A 23,776-nucleotide genomic window follows, 5' to 3' on the forward strand; every position below is an offset into this window, starting at 1 on the left:
TTTTCTATCTTTTTTCCGGGGTCAGTTATGTTTATGAGATGTTGTAAACAAACTACCCATTCTGTCCTATGGGAACAGATAGCCTTGCAATAGTGAAAAACGAAATTGGCAGTATTTCACTATCAGGACATGCACACACATCAGGGCATGTCCTACCTTTCACATACAATGCACCCTGCCCACAGGGGTACCTTGGGCCTACCTTAGGGGTGACTCACATGCAGAAAAGGAAAGGTTTGGGGACTGGGAAGTGTGTGCACTTGCCAAGTCGACATGGCCGTCTCAGACTGCACACAGGCTCCGGAGTGGCAAGCCTGAGCCACATTTTACAAGCTGCTTTTGTGGGTGGCACAATCAGTGCTGCAAGTCCACCAGCAGTATTTGGTTTACAGGCCCTGAGCGCACATGGTGCACTGTACTAGGGCCTGACAAGTAAATCAAATATCCAATCATGGAATTGCTAATCCATAACAACAATTTACAACGGGAGCACTTGCTCTTTGGCCCTGAACAGCAGTGGCAAAGTTCTCAAAGCATCTAGAGCAGCAAAAACACAGGATTCAACAGCAAAAGTGAGACCCACACCAATGGTGCCAGGTGTAACAATAATGCACAAACATTTGTTTTACAAATTGTATTTAAGACTCACATTAATATGATCCACATGGTCTGTTGGAAAATTCTTACAACCAACTCTGCAAGGCCCACTTCTCAAAGACATTTTGAATAAGTCTCAGTTATCCAGCAATTGAATGAAAATCAATACCTCTGCTATGCTCTTTTTTTCTTTTACAAATGAGGTCTAACTGTTATATAACGCGCCTAAATATGACAACAGAAGGTTGCCACCAATCTGATTTACAGGACATTTAATACAGGATATCATGGGTGGGACTGTGTAAGTCCTACAGCTGCTTGTTTGCATAATGCTTCATGTTGACCAATGGCGTTTGGAAAAAGGGTATGTGAGGCAATGCTTTGCAGTGGAGAGTAAAAGGCACAATGTTCCCCGTTTTATAACACAGATACACGTCAGACCTGCCAACTTATGATTTTTTCTGACTGTATGAGGAGGGGGCGTGGTCATGAAGGGGTGGGGTTTAGTAACAAGCACAGCCAGAGACACTTCTGAATCTACAGCACCCCCTCTCACAATGCCTCCCCTTCTCCCCACCCCCTACGAAAAAGCAAAATGAAAGCTTTTGAGGTAGCTGCCGATGTCCTGTGGAGGTTTCATACTTCATAATGAACATTAGACCTCCAACCAGTTAGCTGGAAACCTGCTCCCTGCAGGGGTTTCCAGCTAATTATGTGCCCATCGTGTGATATCGGCTTCTCACCTGGTGACTCTGTGAAAGGAGCCAATACTGTGTGACACACGATGGCACCGTGTGAGTTGGCAGGTCTAACACATGTAACTATAGAGGGAGTAATCTTACACACAGGCAGCCAACTTACAGTGCAAATAGTCATGTTGATTAAAATAAGCACATGGTGTCTGGGCTCTTATAGCAGCCATCAGATCCCACCATGGACAATAATCCTATGGGGATGAATATATGGACAAATCATGGTCAGACAGAATATCATGAACTGCTCACCAAGGGTGCCATGCATGACAGTGGTTCTAGAGACAATCATAAGCCCTCTGCCAATCATCGCAGCCATCCATCCACCTCCAGGTCTTTATTTTTATTGGCCAGCACATGCTGCTAGGCTCTGCTTGTTAGACTGCTTTTTTCGGTGATACGGTAAAATGTTATGATACTGGGAAATTGAGAACATATTTCTTGTTACACTGCAATGCGTTTCAGTTATTTTGCAAGGCATACAAGGATTGCCAAATATAGTTGTTCCTGTTTTGTTTAAAGCAGTGGAAGTAAGCAATTCAGAAAATAAAGGGCTTCAATGCAATAGCTGATAGCTTAAGCCAGAATGGTTTATTATAGTTTTAAGTACTGAAAAGGCAGAAAATATTTTTTTATTGCACAAATCGGGCTTAGGGGCATTTTACATAAGCACGAGAACACGCGCCACATATTTTGGACACAAGTCATTTGTTCAGAATCACAAGAAGATGAGCAACTGATCTCCCAAATCTCACAAACCGTACAAGATGATTGATATCTATAGCACTCACTGTAAGAAACATTTGTATATTAAGACAATGGAGAACACCACAATGCCCTACACATGATGAATGGCTTATTGAAATGTATAAAATAGCATCATATGAAAAACTCATTTATAGATTACAGGACAATGTTGGAACTTTCATCCAAATTTGGAACCCCTTTCTAGCTAATAAATGTTCTATTTCTGGTAATATTTCAGATTTTTCTTCTAATTAGGAAATACAAAAAGGGAATCACTTCTTTTTTCATTTCCTTATTAATTCATTACCATCATTATTTATATTCATGCTGTTGATGTTATCATTAGGACTGTCGATGCTTTAGCCAGTAACACTGTTATTTGAATTAGGACTTACTGTTCACCTATTTGAAATTGTTGAGTTAGTGGGAATATCTTCACTTGAAATATTATATTTGTATGATATTATCGCTACTATCTTCCATAATACATGGTTTACTACATATTGTATACTATCTTTATCATCTCCTCCCTAGTCCACCTTTCCTATTTCTTCCTTTCCAGGTTTTATGATTACCTCAACTATTGTATCTTTTGATATCTGTATTATCTTTTTTATATTTAAAAATCTGAGAAGGTAACATTTCATAGTAATTTATTGTGTGGCCATAATTTGATTTGTTTATACTCCTTTTTTTATGTATTGTTTATAAACTGACATGTACTTCTCAATAAACCTATACCAAAAAAAAAGAAGGTGAGCAACACCAGTGTTCAAACCAAATTTCTGTAGGCGAACGTTGGTGGGAAAATGATCTGGGTGAAAATAATGGATACAATGCAAAACTCAGAAATCTGTGTACAAAACACCGATAAGGCATTTTATGAGTGGGCAATGACAGCACCGATATATATCACACACTGAGGAATCGGTATTTAACAGGTGTGGTCATTACCCTATAAATTACCTCCTAATGAGGTACAAAAAAATACTAATTGGCTATTGCTTTTAATTCTGTATCTCCCTTGAAGTGCCTTCAGTTTATAATTTTACAGCGGCACCAAAAATATTTAGTTGAAATTGAGTTTTCTGATTCCCAGATGTTTCTAGTTCCCCGCTCAAATGTTGTGTACATGATGATGTGGCAAAGATTCCGGGAAAAAACAAGACACAAATCAAACCCATATTTTGTAGATGAGATGCATCAGAGCTCCAAGTCAACTTGGAAAGTATATATAGCATATTTTATGAAGTGTTATCTCATTTGTGAAATAGATATATAAATCATACATTGAACACATTTTCTGAAGCTGTTCTTATTATAGGGAGCGCTGAATGCAGCACTGAGCAAACAATGCATTCATTAAATAGTGGTCACAATTTTGTGCACCGACTTTTACTGAATGCATTGGTATTTTGCGACCTGACCATTGTACTGATGGCTTGCGTTACAAAATTCCAAATTGTAGTGGTTCGCAAATCGACATATCTCATGAATATTAGAGGTAGCTCACAAATTGCAACCCTCTATGATTCTCTGCCATCGCAGGGATAGTGGGCTGCTGAGGGCAGCAGACCACCATGTCTGTGGTTGCCTTTAAATGCCGCAATCATTTTTGTTTAAATGCATCTTTTATTTCTTAAAGGAAAATGGGATGCATTAAAAAAATGAAACTAACCATGCTCGATCCAACACAGTACGTGAGTAAAAAATGAGAGACTGAAATCTGCTCCTGGTGGGGGAGTGGGGGGGTGGGTATTAGTTCTTTTTTAATGTTTAGCTACATTATAAGTTAAAAAGTGCACCACAGACGTAAATTCAGCTGCAATTCTAACCCTTTGATAAAACATCAGAAGTGTATTTTCAACAGGTAACCCAAATTAAGAGCCCAGTGCCAAGACCAGGTACTAGTTATATTTAAGAAATTAGTGAGTATATTTTTTTTACATAACCTTGCTATTAAATGGCACGCATTTTATTAACTCCAACTCTTGATCCGCGGAACACAGCAGATTATAGAGACAAACGCTTAAGACATAAAGTCATTTTACAATTATTTTCAAGTGTAGTGAGAGATCTTGGCAATGAAGAGTTTGGAGCAATATCTGGTGCTTTGATGATTGAGTTTTGCAGCAATACTTCAATCACAGGTCCTCCCCCACAACATTTGAACCTCCTACCTTGTATCGGTAAAATGAGGAAAATACATGCGGGTGAACGCATTTCTAGCCAACTGATGTTTACATTTTTTCAATTAAAAGTGCACATAGAAAAATGACTTCTGTGCACGTGGGAAGGAGCCAATTTAACGCACTGTATTACTTTGAAAGGTGCTCTGAAGTAAAATGACTATTTTCTTCCACATACCTCGACTTTCCTTTATGTGAAACTTTGTTACTATGTGGTACACTGGAGCCTAATGGCGTTTATGTACTTTTTTTGTAATGAATAAATAAGAAAATAAAAATTAGGATTTGCTATCTTTTTCTTGCTGTTTTTCCCTGAAAAACTACTTTTTATGGGCTATTACACTTGCTTTTTAAAAAAACTTCCCTATGAAAAGTTTTGAAAAACATACAGAAAGACCCCGAATATTACATTCAGATGCCCCTATATGGAACAATTAAAAAATCAAAATTGGAGTATGTCCTATCACCTGGATACAATGGATCTCAAAAGGAGTAAGGCACACATACACCAGATGATCTTTGATGGCACACTGTCTGCCAACAAAAACAATATTGTATATCATGCCTCCAGAGGGTGACATTACCCTCAGTACAGCCTTCCCCAATATATGACTACATACATAGTTGATTCCAAACACAAGGGAGAAGCATCTGGTCACTTCACTACATTCTGATCCAATGCACCACACCCTGCGAGACAAATTCCAAACAGAACTAACAATCGACTATACAGATGAGCAATCGTCCTCAGTTCTTTAAATGCATGACGATGGGTTGTGTGAATCCAAACGTAAGTTTACATTTTATAAAACTTTACACATGTGATGCTGGACAACAACCTGTCTCGTTGGAGTTGGTGGTACACAAGCTGGTGCTGAAGACAAATGAGAGGTACCCTATGTCATATACTATGGTCCTGCATGCACATTACCAATTACTGGACAGAGGTTTCAAATACCCTAGCTACACACTGTGACACCACCTTTCCACTCATCCATGTAAGTGGCACTCATACTATGACTGAGTCTTCTGACCTGTCTTCATCTTCAAAAGATATTAACCTCATTGGTAGTTGACAAGATATGTATGCATCACCACTGTAAATCTAGGATCTTACCAACTCACAAGAATGATTAGCAGAGGTTTTCTTACAAGCTTTGTAGAAGAGGATAATATACAAAGTATAAGACACAATGGATATTTTGGAAAAAGTAGGGTTCCCTCTCCTGGAAAGTAGCTCATATTGTGATACTGACACACACAATGAAGAAATCTTAAATGCTCAGGAGACCATGGCAAAAACGTGATACTAGGCATGCACCCTGGACAGAACCCTGAAAGAGCATTAGATATGGTATAGACACAGATCATGGCTAATATTGGTGAATAATGGACATACAGAATCCCTCTACACCCCCCAATCCTCTTACTCCTTTTTCCTGATTGTTCCTTCCCTAGCTGAGAGGTTTGTTTGATGCACACTGACATGTTGTCACTGAATTTAGAACTTCTATGTTAATTGTTTAGATCTTAACAAGTGGAATATTCTGAATTGGCTGTTTGATATATGACACAAAAACACTGTTATCATATTTGTCACTGTATTGTTATTAGTAACAACATTTTATATGTGCTTTCGCCATTTTATTGTTACCTTTTCCATTTTCAAAAATAAACAAATCATTTGGCAAAAAAATCTTTCACTTTTCCAACTTCAATCTCATCAGTAAAACCAAGATGTACTCTTTCAATGTTGAACTATCCATATCCCAACTCATACATCAAAATCAGCCTTGCTAACATCCCCCAGCACCTCAACTGAAAATCAAAGATTCCTCCTTCTTAAACAGGACTAACCACTCTATTTCATAGCCCAAAATGTTTAGCACAGGAGTTACAACCAACATAATTCTCACTATGTTGTTGGCAGTCCGGACTGTCTTTAGACTCCCTTAAAAGTACCCTTGTGTAAATACAATTTGCCAAGAAAAACATATTATTTGCACAGAGATAAGCCTAGAGACGACTGGGTTATGGTGTACATGACTTATACCTCTTTAAATAAAATCACCCTGTACAATATATGTTAAATAAGTAACTAACTCACTTTCTAACATGCATTTAGATCCAACATTGTGGAGCACGGACCATGTGCGACAGTGGCTTGAATGGGCAGTAAAAGAATATGGTCTTCCAGATGTCGACATCATGCTGTTCCAGAACATTGATGGAAAAGAATTGTGTAAAATGACCAAAGATGACTTCCACAGACTCACCCCAAGCTACAATGCAGAAATCCTGCTCTCACACCTTCACTACCTCAGAGAAAGTAAGTATCAAAGTTCACATTGTAAAAATAGATAACCCATTCTGTAGGCTTGGTCTATAAATCATGCACTTCCAATGTCACACTACATTGAAGTCAGGATAACTTCAAATTAGTCAGGATAGAAAACAAAAAATGTACAGATTGTTTATAATATAAAAGGTTTAGAAGTGTCAGTGATAGTCACATAAATAAATATATTATGTTGTCAAGCGGTATTGCAGGTTTGTGGCAAGTTTATTATATTGCTGAACATATTATTAAAAAGAGCAGTAACATGCTACAAAAATATTACAATTCTCCTTGAAAACATCAGGTGAATGGGTGTTATGGTTATAATGAACAATGTAAATGCCTCTGAAATTTGCCACTTGAGTGATTGGCACGCTAGAACTCTAGAACTCCCCCCAATGCTTTGCTCATTGTTTCTTTTCATATAAATTGTTGATCCATTTTTTACAGGTTGTGTCTCTTTTCCTAATTCAGTTGATATTTTTACATGAATGTGAATTGGATATTTAAGTTATTTGTATCTTATTGTACTGTTTTATAGGTTTTGTTTGGTTTCTAAGCATTGCACCTACATGCACTTTCAAAGGGATGCCTAGGCACTAAGGCTGGTCATGTGCTGCAGCCATACACTGTCGCTTCAGGGTTCAGAACGAGTCCTTAGACTATGCACTGAGTCAACTATGCATCACCTAATGCCTTCAGGACATGACCTATAACCCCAATGAATGGGTGCACTGCTGCCTTTCACTGCATTGTGTAGCAGGTCTTCCTGCAACCAGTGCCAATGAGCACTGTGAAAACATCCTATGGCCAGGTTACCTGTCCTTAAAGTCTGAAAGGTATGGTTTAAAGACATGCCCACAGGGTGTAGCCATAAGTCAGACCCCGTACCCAGTCCCTCAACACTGCCTGCACCCCCAGTGCCTGATGGGAATAACATTTGGCCTTTCCTATTAGGCCCTGCGCAGAAAGGAGAACTTTCAGTTATACAATGCACTAGCTGTAACTGTCGAGTTTGGGGTGAGGCCATTGGCCATTTCTTGGCTCCATTCTCTTCACCCTAGTACCTGATGAGCATGCCAGTTGGCTATGGCTTACTGGTGCTAGGGATAAATGTGGGCTTCAGCCACTTACTTTGCCCAATGCCTTCCCACTATTGGGTAGTAGAAGCACAACATACTATTTGGCCACAATAAGTTATAAATCTCCCTACTGCAATTACCTGCTAGGCACAGTGTGTGGCCTTCAGCCACGAACTAGGCCTAATTATGATCTTGGCGGATGGGATACTCCACCACAAATGCTACGGATATCCCGTCCACCATATTACAAGTTCCATATGATAGAATGGAATTCTAATACAGCAGACAGGATAGCCGTCACATTTGTAATGAAGTAACCCTGTCCACCAAGATCGTAAGCAGGCCCCTAGTTCCAGAATCCTGCCCCCAGTGCCTACTCTGTAGGCTTTAACTGTGTCTTAAAGATACGGCGCAGAGGGAAGGGCCTTCAGCCATACACTCACCCAATGTCTTCCTGTGCCCAATTGCAAAGGTCTTTGGCCATGCCCAGCAGGCATTGTGCACATGACACGACCTTTAGCTACAATCTCTCTCCATTCCCATATCTCTTTTACTGGCTGGACCTTCAGACAACAATTTTTGCATTCTCATTCACAAATTATTTGCCGTAGGAACCTCAATGTAAAATGTAACTTTTTGTCCTTCTTTAAGTTCCCCCACTAGAAAACTTTTCACACAACTTTCCAATATCAAACTTGATTGGAACTATTGTGTTGTGGAAGGTTCAGTCCGCGTCTTGTGCCGAGTCATCATGCAAAGCCAAAATCATAAGGGTTTTTTCTTTGGTTGCAATCACCACCCGTATGTGCCAGTACCATGTATACAAGACATAATGCACAATCCTGTGTGCAATCTATAAGTGTCCCAAGGCAGAGAACAGGTGAGGGTAGAAGTAGGGCACAGGTTATTCAATCAATCTATCAATCGGGGTTTTGTAAGCACGCTACTCACCCGTGAGGGTCTCAGGCACTGGAGGGGTGGGGGAGGGTATGCCGCTCCGTTACGCTGAAGAGCCAGTTCTTGAGTGCCATCCTGAAGGTGTTCAGGGAGGGGGCGCATCTGATGTGTGCCGGTAGCTCGTTTCAGGTCTTGGCTGCGATGTGAGAGAATTTTGTTAGGGCTTCAGCGCCAAGAGGTGCTTCCATGCTACCTCACCCTCAGTTTGTTGCAACAAATGTTTTACCTATTACCTCCCCCTCTCCATGATCATGGAAAAATGCCCGTGACTAGTGTAAATGCTACATGAGGATATTATACCATATTATGAAAATAAGGTCAAACGTTTCTTGCTATCGTTATTACTTTATCTGTGCGTTGGATTCAGGATGACCTACTCATCTGGGTGGCATTAGCCATTTAGTTTTATATTTTGACTTAAATGTAAATATTTCTTCTCTCTCAGCTGTTTGTTTTTATAGAAGCTGCTATTATTGAAGTACTGATAAAGCTGCAGGAATTAATTTTTTGCTCTGATGAAGCAAAATACACCAAATAATTTTTAATTGAGAAATAAAGAAAGATCTGTTTTTGGATCTTCTGATGCCACCTATTTTTGCTTTTTGTATAAAGGGAGGAGCAAATCCCTTTGCACGAAGAGAAAGCAATGGGAAAACCCCCAGTATTGGTGGGGGTGAAGGGGAAGATTTATCCCCAAAGAAAAGTAAAAAGGGCAAAATGTTGTCTAGTGCATTTGCATGCATTCTTTTTTCTCACATGAAATATGTGGGTATATATTTTTGCTTGAGAAAATAGATTTCTTGATGCCTGGGTAGCTAACATGGCAGACTTGTCTGAACAGTGGTTTGGCTTGCTGCCATAACCTTTTAAAGCATTCTTTAGTCTACCAGGTACTCGAAGTTCTATGCCTGAATGGTCATTAGTTGAGGTATACAAATATCAAAAAACCTGTTAAAGGACCCTAGCTCGGCTGCTTATGCTCTCAGCGGCAGAACGTAGAGGTGTGGTTTTGGAAGAAAACTACCAGGCCAGCAAATTATGCAGCAAGCAGTGTTGTCTGAACCTGGAGGTAAGAGGCACAGACCCCTGAAAGGGGCCAATACCACCATGCCCTGAGGAGACACATCGAGGGCTGACGTAGGGCGCAGGGACATGGCACAGAAAAGACACCGTTAAGCATACAAGATGGCAGCTGAAATTAATGCATCAAAGGATGAAGGCAGAGGGATTAGGAGAGAAGATCTCTCTGCACCATAAGGGGAAAGGAACTACAGCAAGGTGGAGGCAAAGTACAAAAGTGTCCACTCCCATGGCTGAAGTGGTTGGGTGGGAGTCAAAGACATTAGTAGGAACTTGACACCGCCAGTGGGTGAATGCAGGCCAAGAGTAAGGCTTAGAACTCTGAGACCATACTAGTTATGGAACAATACCTGTTTACGGAGGGTGTCTATTAAGTCTGCAGGGAGAAGTAAACCTGCTGTGAGAGTAGAGGAGCAACACGTAGTGACCACTGGGATGAACAGTGGCAGATATAGTGCCCCACTGATGCTGCCCCAGTAAAGACAGATTTAAGGGGTCAATAATAGCAGATGGCCGGTTGTTCCCCCAGGGGGATGGAGTAAATTACTCTGTCCCCCTTGTCGAGGCACTGCCCACCAAATTAAGAAATGACTGCCAAGCTGGTGGTCCTTGATAAAGCATTGTCAGGAACCCCCATCACTAAGGTTCCTGGCAATGCTTATTGCTGTTTGGTGCAGCGTTAAGTTAGCATGACGTCCCAAAATGGAATTTTCTTTTTCAAAATAAAAAATAATAGTGCTACCCTCACCATTGAAATTATCTCCCACAGCGGGGCAGCATTATTTACATTTCACTATCCCTCATCACCAAGTATCCCTGGCTGGGATTGACAGTAAAGAAATGGCTAAATGTCTACTTATCCTTATTGGGTGGATATGTAGCCATTTCTCAGATGGCCTTTACTCTGTCAGGCCATCGGAGAGGTTTTGCTATGGCGGTGATGAAGTAGTAACCACCGTAGCCAAACCTATGGTTTACCTGCAATTAAATCGGGATGGAAGACCATCATATTGGCGGTGTGTATACTCCATCACCAGTGTGACAGAGTATACACACCGCCAACATATAAATTGGCCCCTAAGTGTCTAGGGAACTGAAGAGGTAGGCCACAGCAGTGGAGCGATTCCAAACAGAGTGAACTTGAGGCAGAGGTGAGTAGTGTTAAAGTTACCCCCTCCCCTCTAAAGGGTCTGTCTTAGCATGTGAGGGAGCTCAGGCAGCAGCCGAATTTGGATTGAAGGCTTTCAGCAACAAACAAGACTCATCCCTCCCACATTTATCATTCTTAGAAGAGACAGCAGAGGCCTCAGGGGAGGTGATAGGGCCCCTGTTCCCTAAACGATCAAAGAAATGGTAAAACAGTGTGTTGTTATTTACTGAAGCTGTGTTGTAACTATTATTTATTGTTTTGAAACACTGCATTACCTTTGGTCAAGCACTGGCCCCACCGCACTGTGGACATAACTAAATATACATGTCTTTGACCATGCACAGTGGGGTATTAGGCATAGTCTGGCCAAAAGCCAAACACTATCTTCAAGCCTGTGTACACTTAACATATTGTGCACATTCTTTGGCCATGCATAGTGAAGATAAATTGCACTGCCTCATTTGGAGAAGCCTCACAGCTCACAGCCTATTTCCATGCACAGCTGTATTTGGTGAAGAGCCTTGCAGAATGCCAGGCCACCTTATGGCCATCTCCCATGTGTACTAAATGCATTGCACATCGCTTTCAGCTGTGCACAATGTGTGCGACGCCCAGAGAAGGCCACACCCTATGCTGAGCCATTTTATGTATATATTCTACAGAGCACAACCATTAGCTATGAGCAGTAGGGGTTGTGTGAAAAGAAAGCTTTCCAATAGCCAAGCCCTTCACATATCCCCAGTATGACTACCTGCTGTTGATAGCCTTTAGCCATGTAAAGCATATGTTGGGTGCGCCCAGTCACCATGTGGACCCATGCCAAATGCCTATTGACAACATAGGATTTTATTTCTTCATCACTTTTCTCACAGTTCAGCTACAGGATGCTAGTTTCATGAAACACATACATTCAGTTAGGGTAAGCAATGCTACTATAACCACCCCATGCACTGTTCATGACCTTAGACATGACGTCATTGACTACAAAATGCTTTACATTATTCATAATTTCAAGTTGTTATGGGGGCTGCAGCACTCTGCACATATCTGAGAAAAAGCTAGGCCTGGTGTCCAGAGTGTTATTGACTTAGCCAAAGAACAAGTACAGTAGGTTGTAGGGTAGGGATGCAGAGCATATTGGGCCCTTCTTCCAGAGATCACTGGACATGGTAGAGCAGGAGGGGCAAATAAAATACAATTTACTGCCAGAAAAGTCATAGTATAGCATGACAGGTGTGCAAACTCAACTATTCCTTTATCTTTAAATGTAACTTTCACTTCTTCATTCAAAAATGATCTGAAAATAATTCTGTTTGAGAGGCGTTGCTTATCTGTACCTTCAAAAGGTTATTTTTGTGACTCAGCTTGTTCTTTCTGCCAATGGCATATTGCTTCCTTTGCCTGAGTTCCACTGCTATTATTCTAATTCCTGCCATATGTTATTCTATGTAAGAATGTTTACTGTGCTAACTTAGGATATACCCCCAATCTATACTCTATAAGTATGAACAATTATGTTTGTATCCCTCTTTCTAATGAATTTAAAGGTGAGTAATTTGACGTCTGTTAAAAGTCCTAAACATCCTTTGACATACTTGGCAGATAGGGTGAGATAGCATTAACATTGCTCTCCCCAATGTAATTACTGCAGACATAACCATTGCTTCAACACTAATCCTAACCCTTACTCTGCTCCTGACACTTATATTATCTCTGCACTGGTACCAGTATGCAGTGTGTGAATGGCTTAGAAGAGTGCCATGGCCTTTTCTCAGAACCAGTTTAATACTGAGATACACTGGCACAGCATGCTTTTGTGAGTTGTTTTATTTGTATATGAATTTGCATGAAACTTTCAATAGTGGACATTATCAATTTGGGTTTGCTCATAAAAATATTGGGTGCAGATTGAGCAAAAGGGTCAGTTCTAATAGTGTCTCAAATATAGCATTTGTCAGGTAAATTTATTTTGGAAATGGTTGTTAAGTGAGAATGCAAAGCCCAATGCGATGCCCATACTGAGTAAATAAGGATGGATAGCTTGCACATTGTGTGAGGCATTTTGGACACTTTGGCTGGGGGTGTAGGCATAGGGGTTGGCCACATGCCATTCTGTGTACTAGGCACCTACTAGGCATGGCCAAAGAAAGAAGCCCAGTAACATCAAACCAAAGACATACACAGTTCTGTGCATGCAGCCTATTTACTGCCTTCCTCATATTGGGGCTCACACAGCAGCAGTTAAAAGCATTGTTTATTGCATGAACTGAAAAGGATATGCAGTAAGATGTATATGTAGCTTGTCATGTGACATTTGTCTATCTATCTATCTATCTATCTATCTATCTATCTATCTATCTATCTATCTATCTATTTATCTATCTATCTTCTATCTATCTATCTATCTATCTATCTATCTATCTATCTATCTATCTATCTATCTATCTGTCTGTCTGTCTATCTATCTATCTATCTATCTATCTATCTATCTATCTATCTATCTATCTATCTATCTATCTATCTATCTATCTATCTATCTATCTATCTATCTATCTATCTATCTATCTATCTATTATTACCTCTGAGTCTGAAATTAGGAAGATGTGAATATATTTTTGTCGTTCTCTTTAGCCCTCCCAAACTATAAATAATTTCAGAAGAATAAACAGTTTAAACCACTGTACAGAGCAGATGTGAGGATTTTCTCCCAGTTCTCAGAACGTTTCTACTGCAGTTGTTCAGTATGAACTATTCAAGTTCACCATTATCATCTTATAAATCTGTGTTTTTTAAATGTACACGTGGTGAAACTAGTTCAGTAAGTGTGTGCAAAGAATAACATTATGTCTTACTAACAAAAAGCGCAGCACCATATTGTAGGTAACTAGAAGTAAATCATCCTTCATCTCATCACATTGTAGGAATGCTCTGCTAATTGTACTTGAACCATGCAACCTAACAGGGATTCATCTTTTGGCTTGCAGACCTTCAGGCACCAAGAATTAAGGCTTCCACCTATATAGAAGAAATATATAGTGATGAGCGTATATATAAAATGCTATTAGAGTAGGTAAATAATTTTGCATAAACTATTATAATTTTGTGATTGAAAATCTAAGTTAATGTTTATAAACATCTATACAATCTCTCTCTCCTATACGTAACATTTGAAATAGAAAACACAAACATGATAGTCTTGATTTAGAAAAGAAGTTATAAATGCTAACATGCATTCATGCCTACTCCCAGACACACATTATGATGCAACAGCTGGTTTACAAAACCCTCCAACCTGGTCTGGTAAAGAAATGGTTAAAACTGGATGCACATATTGCCAGTGAAATTAAAAGGAACTGGGGTAGAAGAACGATAAGAGCTGTTAATTATTTTAACTTAATTCCAACTTTGTTAGGATGTTTAAAAAGGAAAATTACTTGTCTTCCCTTTATATAAGTAAATAATCCAGTCTTTCGTGAATTTTAAAAAGCTGGGCATGCTCATGAAATTTTTTTTAAAATAGTTCCAGTATGTAGTGTTAAATTGGTGTTTACTTAAAAATAATTGTAATAACAATATTGAGTTTGAAGAAATAGTTAAACAATTCTATACATTTTAAAATATATTTTGCAGTTACAATTAATTAAAATGTTATTGTAGCAAATTCTTAATTACAGTGTCTAAATCATTGTATGATGCTATTGAATGATTTTAAAAGTACCATTTGTTGGACAAACTTTTTTTCAAAGTGTTTACATTAGTATACATTTTAAATTAGTTTAGAAACATTATGCATTGCATTTCAAGTTATCAGATTACAATATATTGTACCATTTTAAAATTATATACAACATTTATTTAGTTTCAGTTGAAATTATTAACTAACAATTCTACCAGCTTAGGATATTTCATTTTGGAAAGAAAAGAGACATTTAAAAAGTACACCAGCAGTTTTAAATGACTTGAATTGCTAATTAGAAAAGTCAAAAACATTTCAAGATACAATGTTTAAAACTGTATTAAAAGAGTACTTATTATCTTTTTTATTCTTGAAAGTGTTTAAATACTTTAAAAGGTTTGTTAAGAATTTCTCCAACAGTGTAAATTAATTACAGTAGGAGCTTTTTATTATGTTAACAGCTGCAAGACACAGGTAAGAAATTCTAGCACAGGTTTGTGTAATGAATCTTATTTTTTCATTTTTCTTTTAAACAGATGTGTTACATAAATAATTAAAATGTATTTGGGAGGTAGTCTAAGTTTGTTTCAATGAGCTCTTAAATATTTTAGCTACAACATTTTAAACATGTTGAAAGCCATTATTAAACTTTGCAATGTAAATGAAGTAGCTATAAGGAAACTGTATTTTTAGGTCTTTGACACAGGCTGTGCCAAGCTCTTGGAGGCAGTTGAGCACTTTGCAGAGTAACTGTTTATCATGTTAATACAACTGTTTATCATGTTAATAACATCTTGGAAACATGGGTTCAGTGCTGAATAATCTGAAATGTGGGATTGGCTGTGACCACAATACTGAAACCAGACACATGACAGGTTGAGTGGTTGGCACCAGGTAATTCAGACAGGTTGGACATATGATATCTGGATGTTACATGCATACACTGGGCCCTATTAATAACAAATATTCATAAAGGCACCAGTGGAGATCTACATCCCCATCTAAACATTCCTTTTCCATCTTTTTCTATTCACAAACATTCGCAGAATTATGTCTGGAAAGCGAAGCCAGGCGCAGGCTTAAATGCATACTTATTGGAATATTATATGACTTTTTATAAGAGTTCCTACTGGAGTGGCATGAAAGCCTCCTGGGCAAATGCACATTTTGTTCCACAAGGATTTTTTTTTTCTGTCGCGAGGAAGCCCTTCCCCTACACCTGCACGACATTTAGGAGTGATCCATTCTCTCTCACACACTGAAAGGGGAGCAACAAAGTCTCAGAGCAATTTTAGGTGGGAAAGGGTTCAGAGAGGTGTTTGTGAATGCTGACAAATGTACAGTTTGTAGGCATTCACAAACTTCCAAGGCAAACCACGCTTTGGGATTTACTACTGTTGATTTCTCCACACTCATAGTAAAGACATTTGCACCCGTATATGTATTTGCACCCCCAAGACTCCCTTAGTGGATTCCTGGCAGGCATAAAAAGGTAAATTCATTCACAAACATAGGGCCTAATTTAGATCTTGGCAGAGGAGAACACTCCATTACAAACGTGATGGAGATCCTGTCTGCCGTATTACGATCCCATTTTATCCTATGGAGATCGTATTACTGTGGACGGGATATCAGACACGTTTGTGATGGAGTATTTCATCCGCCATGATCTAAATAAGGCCCTTAGTTTTACTACCAATTCTACTGTAAATAGCCAAGCAGTATGTTACCTTTCTCTTGAGAAACAGGGCCACATTGTATGTACCTGTGCAAGCTTTTGCTGTCTTAACATCCAAAGTAAATCACGTCAAGACATATAATTTGCAGAAAATGTGATCCTTTCCAGACATTCCCAGACATTTTTGCGGTTGCACATTTTAAGCCAAACTTTTATTTGCTTGCATATATTATGTAAAAAGTGCCTGCTCAGCACAAATATTAATACATCATACATAATAAATAAAATGTTAATTTGGTCAGATTCAACTTGTTTATATCTAATAATTAATGCTATCATCTTACACATATTTAGGGTTGCCTTATTTTCATAATTGAATGTCTCAGCCACATTGCACTTAGTTGCTTGTGCCCAAATAAACTTTCTTTAATAAGGCTAGTAAAAAACAGATTTACAAATGCAATGAGTTGAACTAGACAGTGAATAATACACTTATTGATAGGTCATGATATGCTAGATTCCAGATATAGTCTACGACTTCCACTTTGTGACAATTGAAGTTTTCCCATATATCTCCAAGACCATGCTTGTTTGTAGATTTTACACCCCCCTTTCCTCTTATCTGCTCAAAATAGGAAACTGCATGCGTCTTTTGGGTATTTGTATATGTCAGTAGGTAATGGTCACTCTAGATCATCCTCAGCATGTGCACCTGTCTCTGTACTTCTTTCTTACCTCTTTCTTGCTGTAAGCACGTTTCTAAATGGTAGTGAAAGATCCATCAATATCTTGCCTTATCATCAGTACGGCTCCTAGTGGGAGTGCTGCGGGGCGGTGGGGCAGGGCGGGGTAAGGGCAGGGTGGGGGGTAGTAAACTCCGGCATACGGCCGACCGGAGTTAAGTACATAAATAAATAAATAAAATGCATTACATTGCGCGCGCTGCAACGCAAATGGCGTTGCAGCGCGCGCAATGTAAATCGGTTTATTTATTTATTTATGTACTTAACTCGGTTTAGCGGTATGCTGGTGTTTACTATGCCTCACCCTGCCCCGCCCCACCGCCCCGCAACACTCCCACTAGGAGCTGCGACTGCTTATCCTGAGTAGGCATTCCAACCCTGATCATTCATGTTGCAGCGAATGAAAGTTCTGGATAAAATGCCACAAATTTGCCCCTGTTTGAGCAGAATATTTTTTAAAGCATCAGTTAACGGCAAAGGATATTCCTAAGCCATGCGATCACATTTAGTTAAAAGGTTATCCTAAAAATACAGAACTAAGAGTATGAATGAATAAGTGAGTAAAAAAAACTTACATAATGTGTTTATAGCACTAACCATTCCTGGGCAGGCTCTATCTTGTTTGATCCCCACCTTCTATTATGTGCCATTCCAATAATTTGTTTATAGTGTACTGTAAGATATTTAAAAAATCCAAATAAATGATTTGAAGTATGAAGGAAAAGCAACATTTGCAGAAGTGCATCTATTTAAAGTGCTACTCTGGTTAAAAATATAAAAAAGCTTGTCTTTCGTGTCTTAATCTCCTATCACTGGATAACTGCATGTATATGCTCTGACAACTGAGCTGTCAGAAAACAGTGTGTGTTTGAAAGTAGTGCCAGCATATGTTTTATCATTAAGTACCTTTTCTAATCTGAAAAAGTATATATTTTAGCATATGATCAATTCTAAATAGGCCCTTATTGGAACATAAATTGATTTTAAGAGAAAGGTTTAAATTTACTTTTCATTAAGGTCTTGCTTTTGTTTTGTTTTGTAGCTCCTCTTCCACATTTGACTTCAGATGATGTTGATAAGGCCTTACAAAACTCTCCACGGTTAATGCATGCTAGAAACACAGGTAATGATGCCACTCATCCCTCTATGAGAACGCTGCATACAAGGCAAGAATCTTATGTTATTTGTAATACAACGCTGCACAAAATAGCACACAGTGTGTTTCACAGCATACAACATGTTAACAATGGCTGCTCTATCTTGGAGAAGCCTTATCAAACAAAGTCACAAATAAGAATAGCATCTACGCATGTAAATTATAGAAATATTCAGTTTACAAAGCATATATCAACTAGCAACACTGAAACCTGTTTTACATTATTATTCCCATGCTGTCTATCATGATGTGTATTAAAACTGATACAGCAGGTTTTAATTGTATAGATTATTGCATGCACTTTAAAAGGTATGATGAATACTACATCAATGACCACAGAAAACGGATTAAGATCCTTCTAGTACCACGGATGCCCCTAGGTAATATGACTGGCAAAAGCCTATATGGCAGGACATTTGCAATATTTGGATTTTGATTATTCACTTCTTGCAAGTGATCTTATATTGAGACTTAAAACCTTGTCAGAATGCATGCAACATTGCAGGAGATGCAAAGGAAGAGAGACCTCAGATTATTTCCAGCTGAACTCTTTTACTGTCATACATGTCGACCCTTCATTTTGAGACTATTGGACAGCCAGAGACAGGCTCTTTATAATGATAACATGTGAATGCAATTACTTCCTAATACTTTATATAAAGGTCATGTTACTTCAAATGCACATGTAAACAGGTAGCTTGCAATGTTCTTTGTAAAGTAAAACCCAGGTCCATTTAAATAATTAGTAACACTGAGATGCTTTCCTGCCTAATAGTCTAAGTGGTTACTTTAAAATATGTTTGGGATGAAAGGAGAACTTTACAAGATCTTATGAACAATATGAGTTATACGAGGTAAAGAACATCCTGATTTCTTCAAAATGTTCATCGTTTTCGCTCCTCACTCCCATAATTCATCAATGTCCTTAGTGTCCATGTTAGCGGTGCCCACCCCTTTCTTTGCAGGATCAGTTTTCCTGTTCACTCTCCGCAGTTTCTTGGGTGCAGGTAGGTCACTCAATTCTGCAGTATGAATGGGGGCAATCGAGGCCCTGTTACGTGTATTGTGTCCACAAGTTATATTGCTCTGACTGGGACTAGAGGCCCCCGAACCCTCCTGTACTTGTCTCATTGCTCCAACCAATGGAGCTATTGAAAATAGCTGATTGCAAAGTTTCACCCAGCATAGGAGGCACTACATTTGCCTTGTCCAGAGAAAGTCTCCTCTCCGACCTATCTATTTCTTTTGTGATTGCACACACCGCATTTACCAAGAAAGAGTCAATATTTCTATGGTTTGAACCCTGCGGGGAGCTCATGGGTGCTGCTTTTCTCTTCCCCATATTACCCTTATCTGGTAAATGCACCTCTCGGCCGAGGGGTAGAGTCATAACAATGTCTCAAAATGCCGAGCAGGTACTCACATGTGGGGGTTCGGTTGGCAATAACTTGCGGCCGGTCGCAAACCAATTCCTTGAACTCCGTGCAGATATTAAAAAAAAGACAACTCCAACAGTTAACATCCGGCTAACGAGGGGCCACGATAGTAGGTCCAGCCCAGCCACGGTCAGCCGTGGATGGGCGCAGATGGGCTCACCCTTGGTCCGGGCTTTGCTTGGGTGCGACAGTGATCTATCTTTAAAATGGCAGGTTGCAGCATTTATTGTACAAGCCTCCTTCTATTGTAGGCCTAAAATGTATTTCGTTACGATGCTATTATTTTCCCTGTAAAATTCAAAGAAGAATTGCTTTTGTGTCATCATCTTTGAAGTGGGAAAGTTGAGTTAATGTGCCTGATTGATGGACTTCAAAGGCAAATGCTGCTGCAAGACTTCTGCTGAAATGTCTGACTGCATATTGTAACTCTGGCTCTGAGAACCCTGCATTGACTTCTGCCGCAAGACATACATATATTACGGGGTTTTCATATTATACCAGACTACTTCTAATAAGATCCTCCTTATTCCATTCTTTGGTGGTTCCCAAAGTCAAACATGGGTGTCCAAGGCTTCTCAGTACATACAGACAAACCATGAAACAACTTGCCCTGTCAGGCAAAAGAGACCATGAGCCCCCTTATATGTCACAAGGTATATTTCCTCAGTGTTCTTCAAAGTGTTTGTTGGACTTAGAGGGTGTTGTAGTGTACAGAAATGTAGTGTTTACATAGAGTTTCATAACCCTAGTGAGGCTAAAGAGTCCTTCTGGAAACCCTATTTGTTGGCCTGGCTAGTAAAGTAGGGGGTTTTAGTCTGGCTTATATGAGATCTGCCTGTCATGCATGAATTTAAAGGAGTGGTTCAATTGTATTGCAATGTTCTTGAAATTGTGCTTGCTTGTGAAGAGTGACACAGGGGTATAGCAAACAGTGGGGCCTGCTGATACATATAATCATCCTCTAATCTGATGTGCATGATCAAGTCATTTGCTTGGGAATAGTCAGTACTTTACCACCTTCTGGAATTGAAGTGGCTGTATCGGATCCTTTTTTTATGGTAAATAGTTCTTGTACTAGAGAGAACTAGAGGGAGAGAGAGAGAGGCCACACAGAGAGAGACACTATGAGATAGAGAGAGGGGGGGAGGGAGGGAGAGAGAGAGTTGTCACCAAAACCAGCATTCCTAAAGAAACAAGGCTAATCTGGCATGAATTCATGGATGACCCGGTGTGTGCCAGAAAGAGCTTTGAATGACATGCATCTGGGCACAGGCAGTCAGTGGAGTGCTCACAGGGCAGCAGAGATGTGGTTGTGCATACATCATTCCCTGAGTTATCTAGCATCCAAATTCTGGATTGACTGCAGTCTGAGCATGATGAGAAGAGACACAAGGTTCACAGTCCCTTGGCAGTATATCGGTGTGATAGGAGCAAAGGGATAGTGACCTGGACCCAGTGAGGTAATCCTAGAGGTGGGATGATGTGACATAGAGTTTGCTTGCTATATGCCCTTCCTGGGATGAGGCAATGCTGATTTAATAGTAGAAAGGTACAATCCAGTCATTGTCTATAATAAAGGTTTCACCTCAGTGTAGCACTGTAGCATTAGGTGGGTGGACCATCTGTCAGTTAACTGTGGCAGCAATTTTACCTTCTCCCACCTCGTGTGTAGCATGTTGAGGCATTGCTGAATGTATAGCTTGTGTTACTTTGCATTTTTGTACTTGTATTCCTGCATTTGTAATGAGAAAAAGAAAACCTCAAATATCAGAAGGCAGTCTATGCTTATGCTTTCCAAGCTAACCCCTTCCTTTTTCTTTACTTCCACCTTTGTAAAGTATTGCACTGTTGTGTAGTGTGGTAAACACCCATACATATAAACATAAACCCACAAACTTCATAGCATCTCGCACAATATCTTGGTACCTCCAAAGAAAAATAGCAGGAAATACACACATGCTAACGCAAAGGCTAATGACTAAAGTTTGTGTGGGAAATTAATTTGTCAACAGTAACTTTATCAGGCAGTTAACAGGTTTACGTTGTGTGCTTTTAGCTAATTATGGGATCACTTTGTAGAGTTGACTTGACTGCACTTTCTTTCAGCCGCAGACAGAGATAACATTGTGCAGACTGAGCTCCACAAGGCCTTTGCTCGCCAGCAATGCTTGTGATGTTTATCGAAAGGGAAAATTCTTCCTGAGTTTTGGTGACATCAGTGATTGCCCACATATTACTGTCGGCTCTCTGGGCTGCTTTAAGAGCTCTTATACCGTGTGTTTTTGTGGTGGGGGAGTGTGCGACTGGTGTGTTTTTGTGATGGGGGAGTGTGCGACTGGTGTGTTTTTGTGATAGGGGAGTGTGCGACTGGTGTGTTTTTGTGATGGGGAGAATGCGACTGGTGTGTTTTTGTGATAGGGGAGAGTGCGACTGGTGTGTTTTTGTGGTGGGGGTGTGTGCGACTGGTGTGTTTTTGTGATAGGGGAGTGTGCGACTGGTGTGTTTTTGTGATAGGGGAGTGTGCGACTGGTGTGTTTTTGTGGTGGGGTAGTGTGCGACTCCCCTCTGCACACCTGCCAATGTGAAGTCACAATGCTATAAATGCCTGGTTGGGTTGTATGTGTTTTGCATATAATAGTTTATCCTGAGCCTCCGTTAGACACAGTACGCCATGTTAAAGTCACAGTTCAGTTCCTATGTGCTTACTGGCTCCTTCACCTATTTTAACAATAATCTTCCACTTCTCCTAAAAATGTTTTACCTTTTGCATCTTTTTGCACGTTGACACTCACCCCTGTCTTTCGTACCATATGTTCTTGCATGCTGGCATCTATTAAACAAGCACTGTCAGAGCCAATAGATTTGATATGCTTTTGAGTTCCCAAAAACATTTAAAGAAAGCCTGTTGTAGGTAAAAAACAAAATTAAAAATTACTTTGTGTATACAATATATGACTGAAATTAATTATTTAATATGTGATGATATTCTTTCATGCATTACAATGCAAGCCCTCCATAGGAGGTGGAAAATTGAAGGAAACAGCCAATAACATGCAATGAGAGAGAGAGAGAGAGAGCTTCTACTCTGGGTGTAGCTAATGTTCAGCCTGCGTATGTTTTAAAGTATTAGGAACAGTAGGTCAGTAGAAAACTGTGCTGGAAAGCCAGACTTAAAAACGGAGGGGTGTTTGTAATATGCAGCACCTGGCTTTTCACCACTTTTCCACTCAATCCTTCTGCGCCTGACTCCTACAGCCTTCTTTTCCTACCCTTCTCACTCATTCTCTATCCAATTTTAGCCTCAAAATTAGCATCTTACACTCCTTTCTGATTAATTTTTCTGGGTTCGCTAGGCAACTGACGTACAATTTGCAAATCACCATTACGCGACACACCATCATCTGGCTCTTCAACCACTCACTACTCCCTGGAACCTATTCCCCAAGATGAAGGCAACCATAGAGACCCCCTGGTAAAACCCAATCAGATTAACTTTTGCCATTCTTGCCAACTGGCCTCATATTTTACTGCACCCCTTTTTAACCCACAGTCATTTGGAGGCAAGTTACATTTTACTAATAAAACATCAACAAGTTTTAGAACTACTTCTAGACACATTTTCACCACATGTTCTCCATGGAGACAGTCTTGAACATTTGCACATTAGCCTACCAATGTATCTCCACCTTCATTCTGATCCTCCTGCTGCCTTGGAAACAGTTCCCCACAAACCCATGCTAGCAGCAGCTCTCTTTTTTTAAAACAAATGTTATTGATTTCATGTTTTGAATGATGAGCATGGCCCATGAGGCCGACATACAATAAATAAACAAAAGATAATAGGACAAATAAGAAAACAAATACCTGCATGTTCATTCCTGCTCCACCCTCCACCCTCCATCCACATTCCATCATTAAGCCATCAGCATCTCTAACCTTGTTAATAACCTTAGTCTTCTCACCTTACACTATCATTCATGGCAACATCATCTTTTGATTCTATTTTTGCTTCCATGTATTCATCTATGACACCCAAGTCATCATGATCTTTTTCCCACACCACAAATTTCCTATAGCAAATGTCTGACCATATAAGTCCTGTTCAGCACTGTTTGGCAGTAGCGGACAAAACAGATATGATGTACTGTGTTTATTGTTGTATCCTCTTCACAATAATGCCCCTTTTTTGCATACT

General features: G+C 39.6%; 1 protein-coding gene across 5 annotated transcripts in view; it reads left to right on the forward strand.

The window, feature by feature from the left end:
- Positions 1-23,776, forward strand: part of ERG (ETS transcription factor ERG) — a 684,573-nt gene that overhangs the window by 634,912 nt on the left and 25,885 nt on the right. For 4 of the 5 annotated variants that reach the window (XM_085621258.1, XM_085621256.1, XM_085621260.1 and 1 more), the window contains 2 exons: positions 6,411-6,614; positions 18,032-18,112. In XM_085621258.1, the coding sequence (XP_085477384.1) occupies positions 6,411-6,614; positions 18,032-18,112 (285 nt within the window). The remainder of the gene's footprint in view (positions 1-6,410; positions 6,615-18,031; positions 18,113-23,776) is intronic. The other variant, XM_085621257.1, reaches the window with a different exon arrangement.

This window comes from Triturus cristatus, chromosome 8 (genome assembly GCF_964204655.1).
Source record: "Triturus cristatus chromosome 8, aTriCri1.1, whole genome shotgun sequence".
In the NCBI taxonomy this organism is placed as follows: Eukaryota; Metazoa; Chordata; class Amphibia; order Caudata; family Salamandridae; genus Triturus; species Triturus cristatus.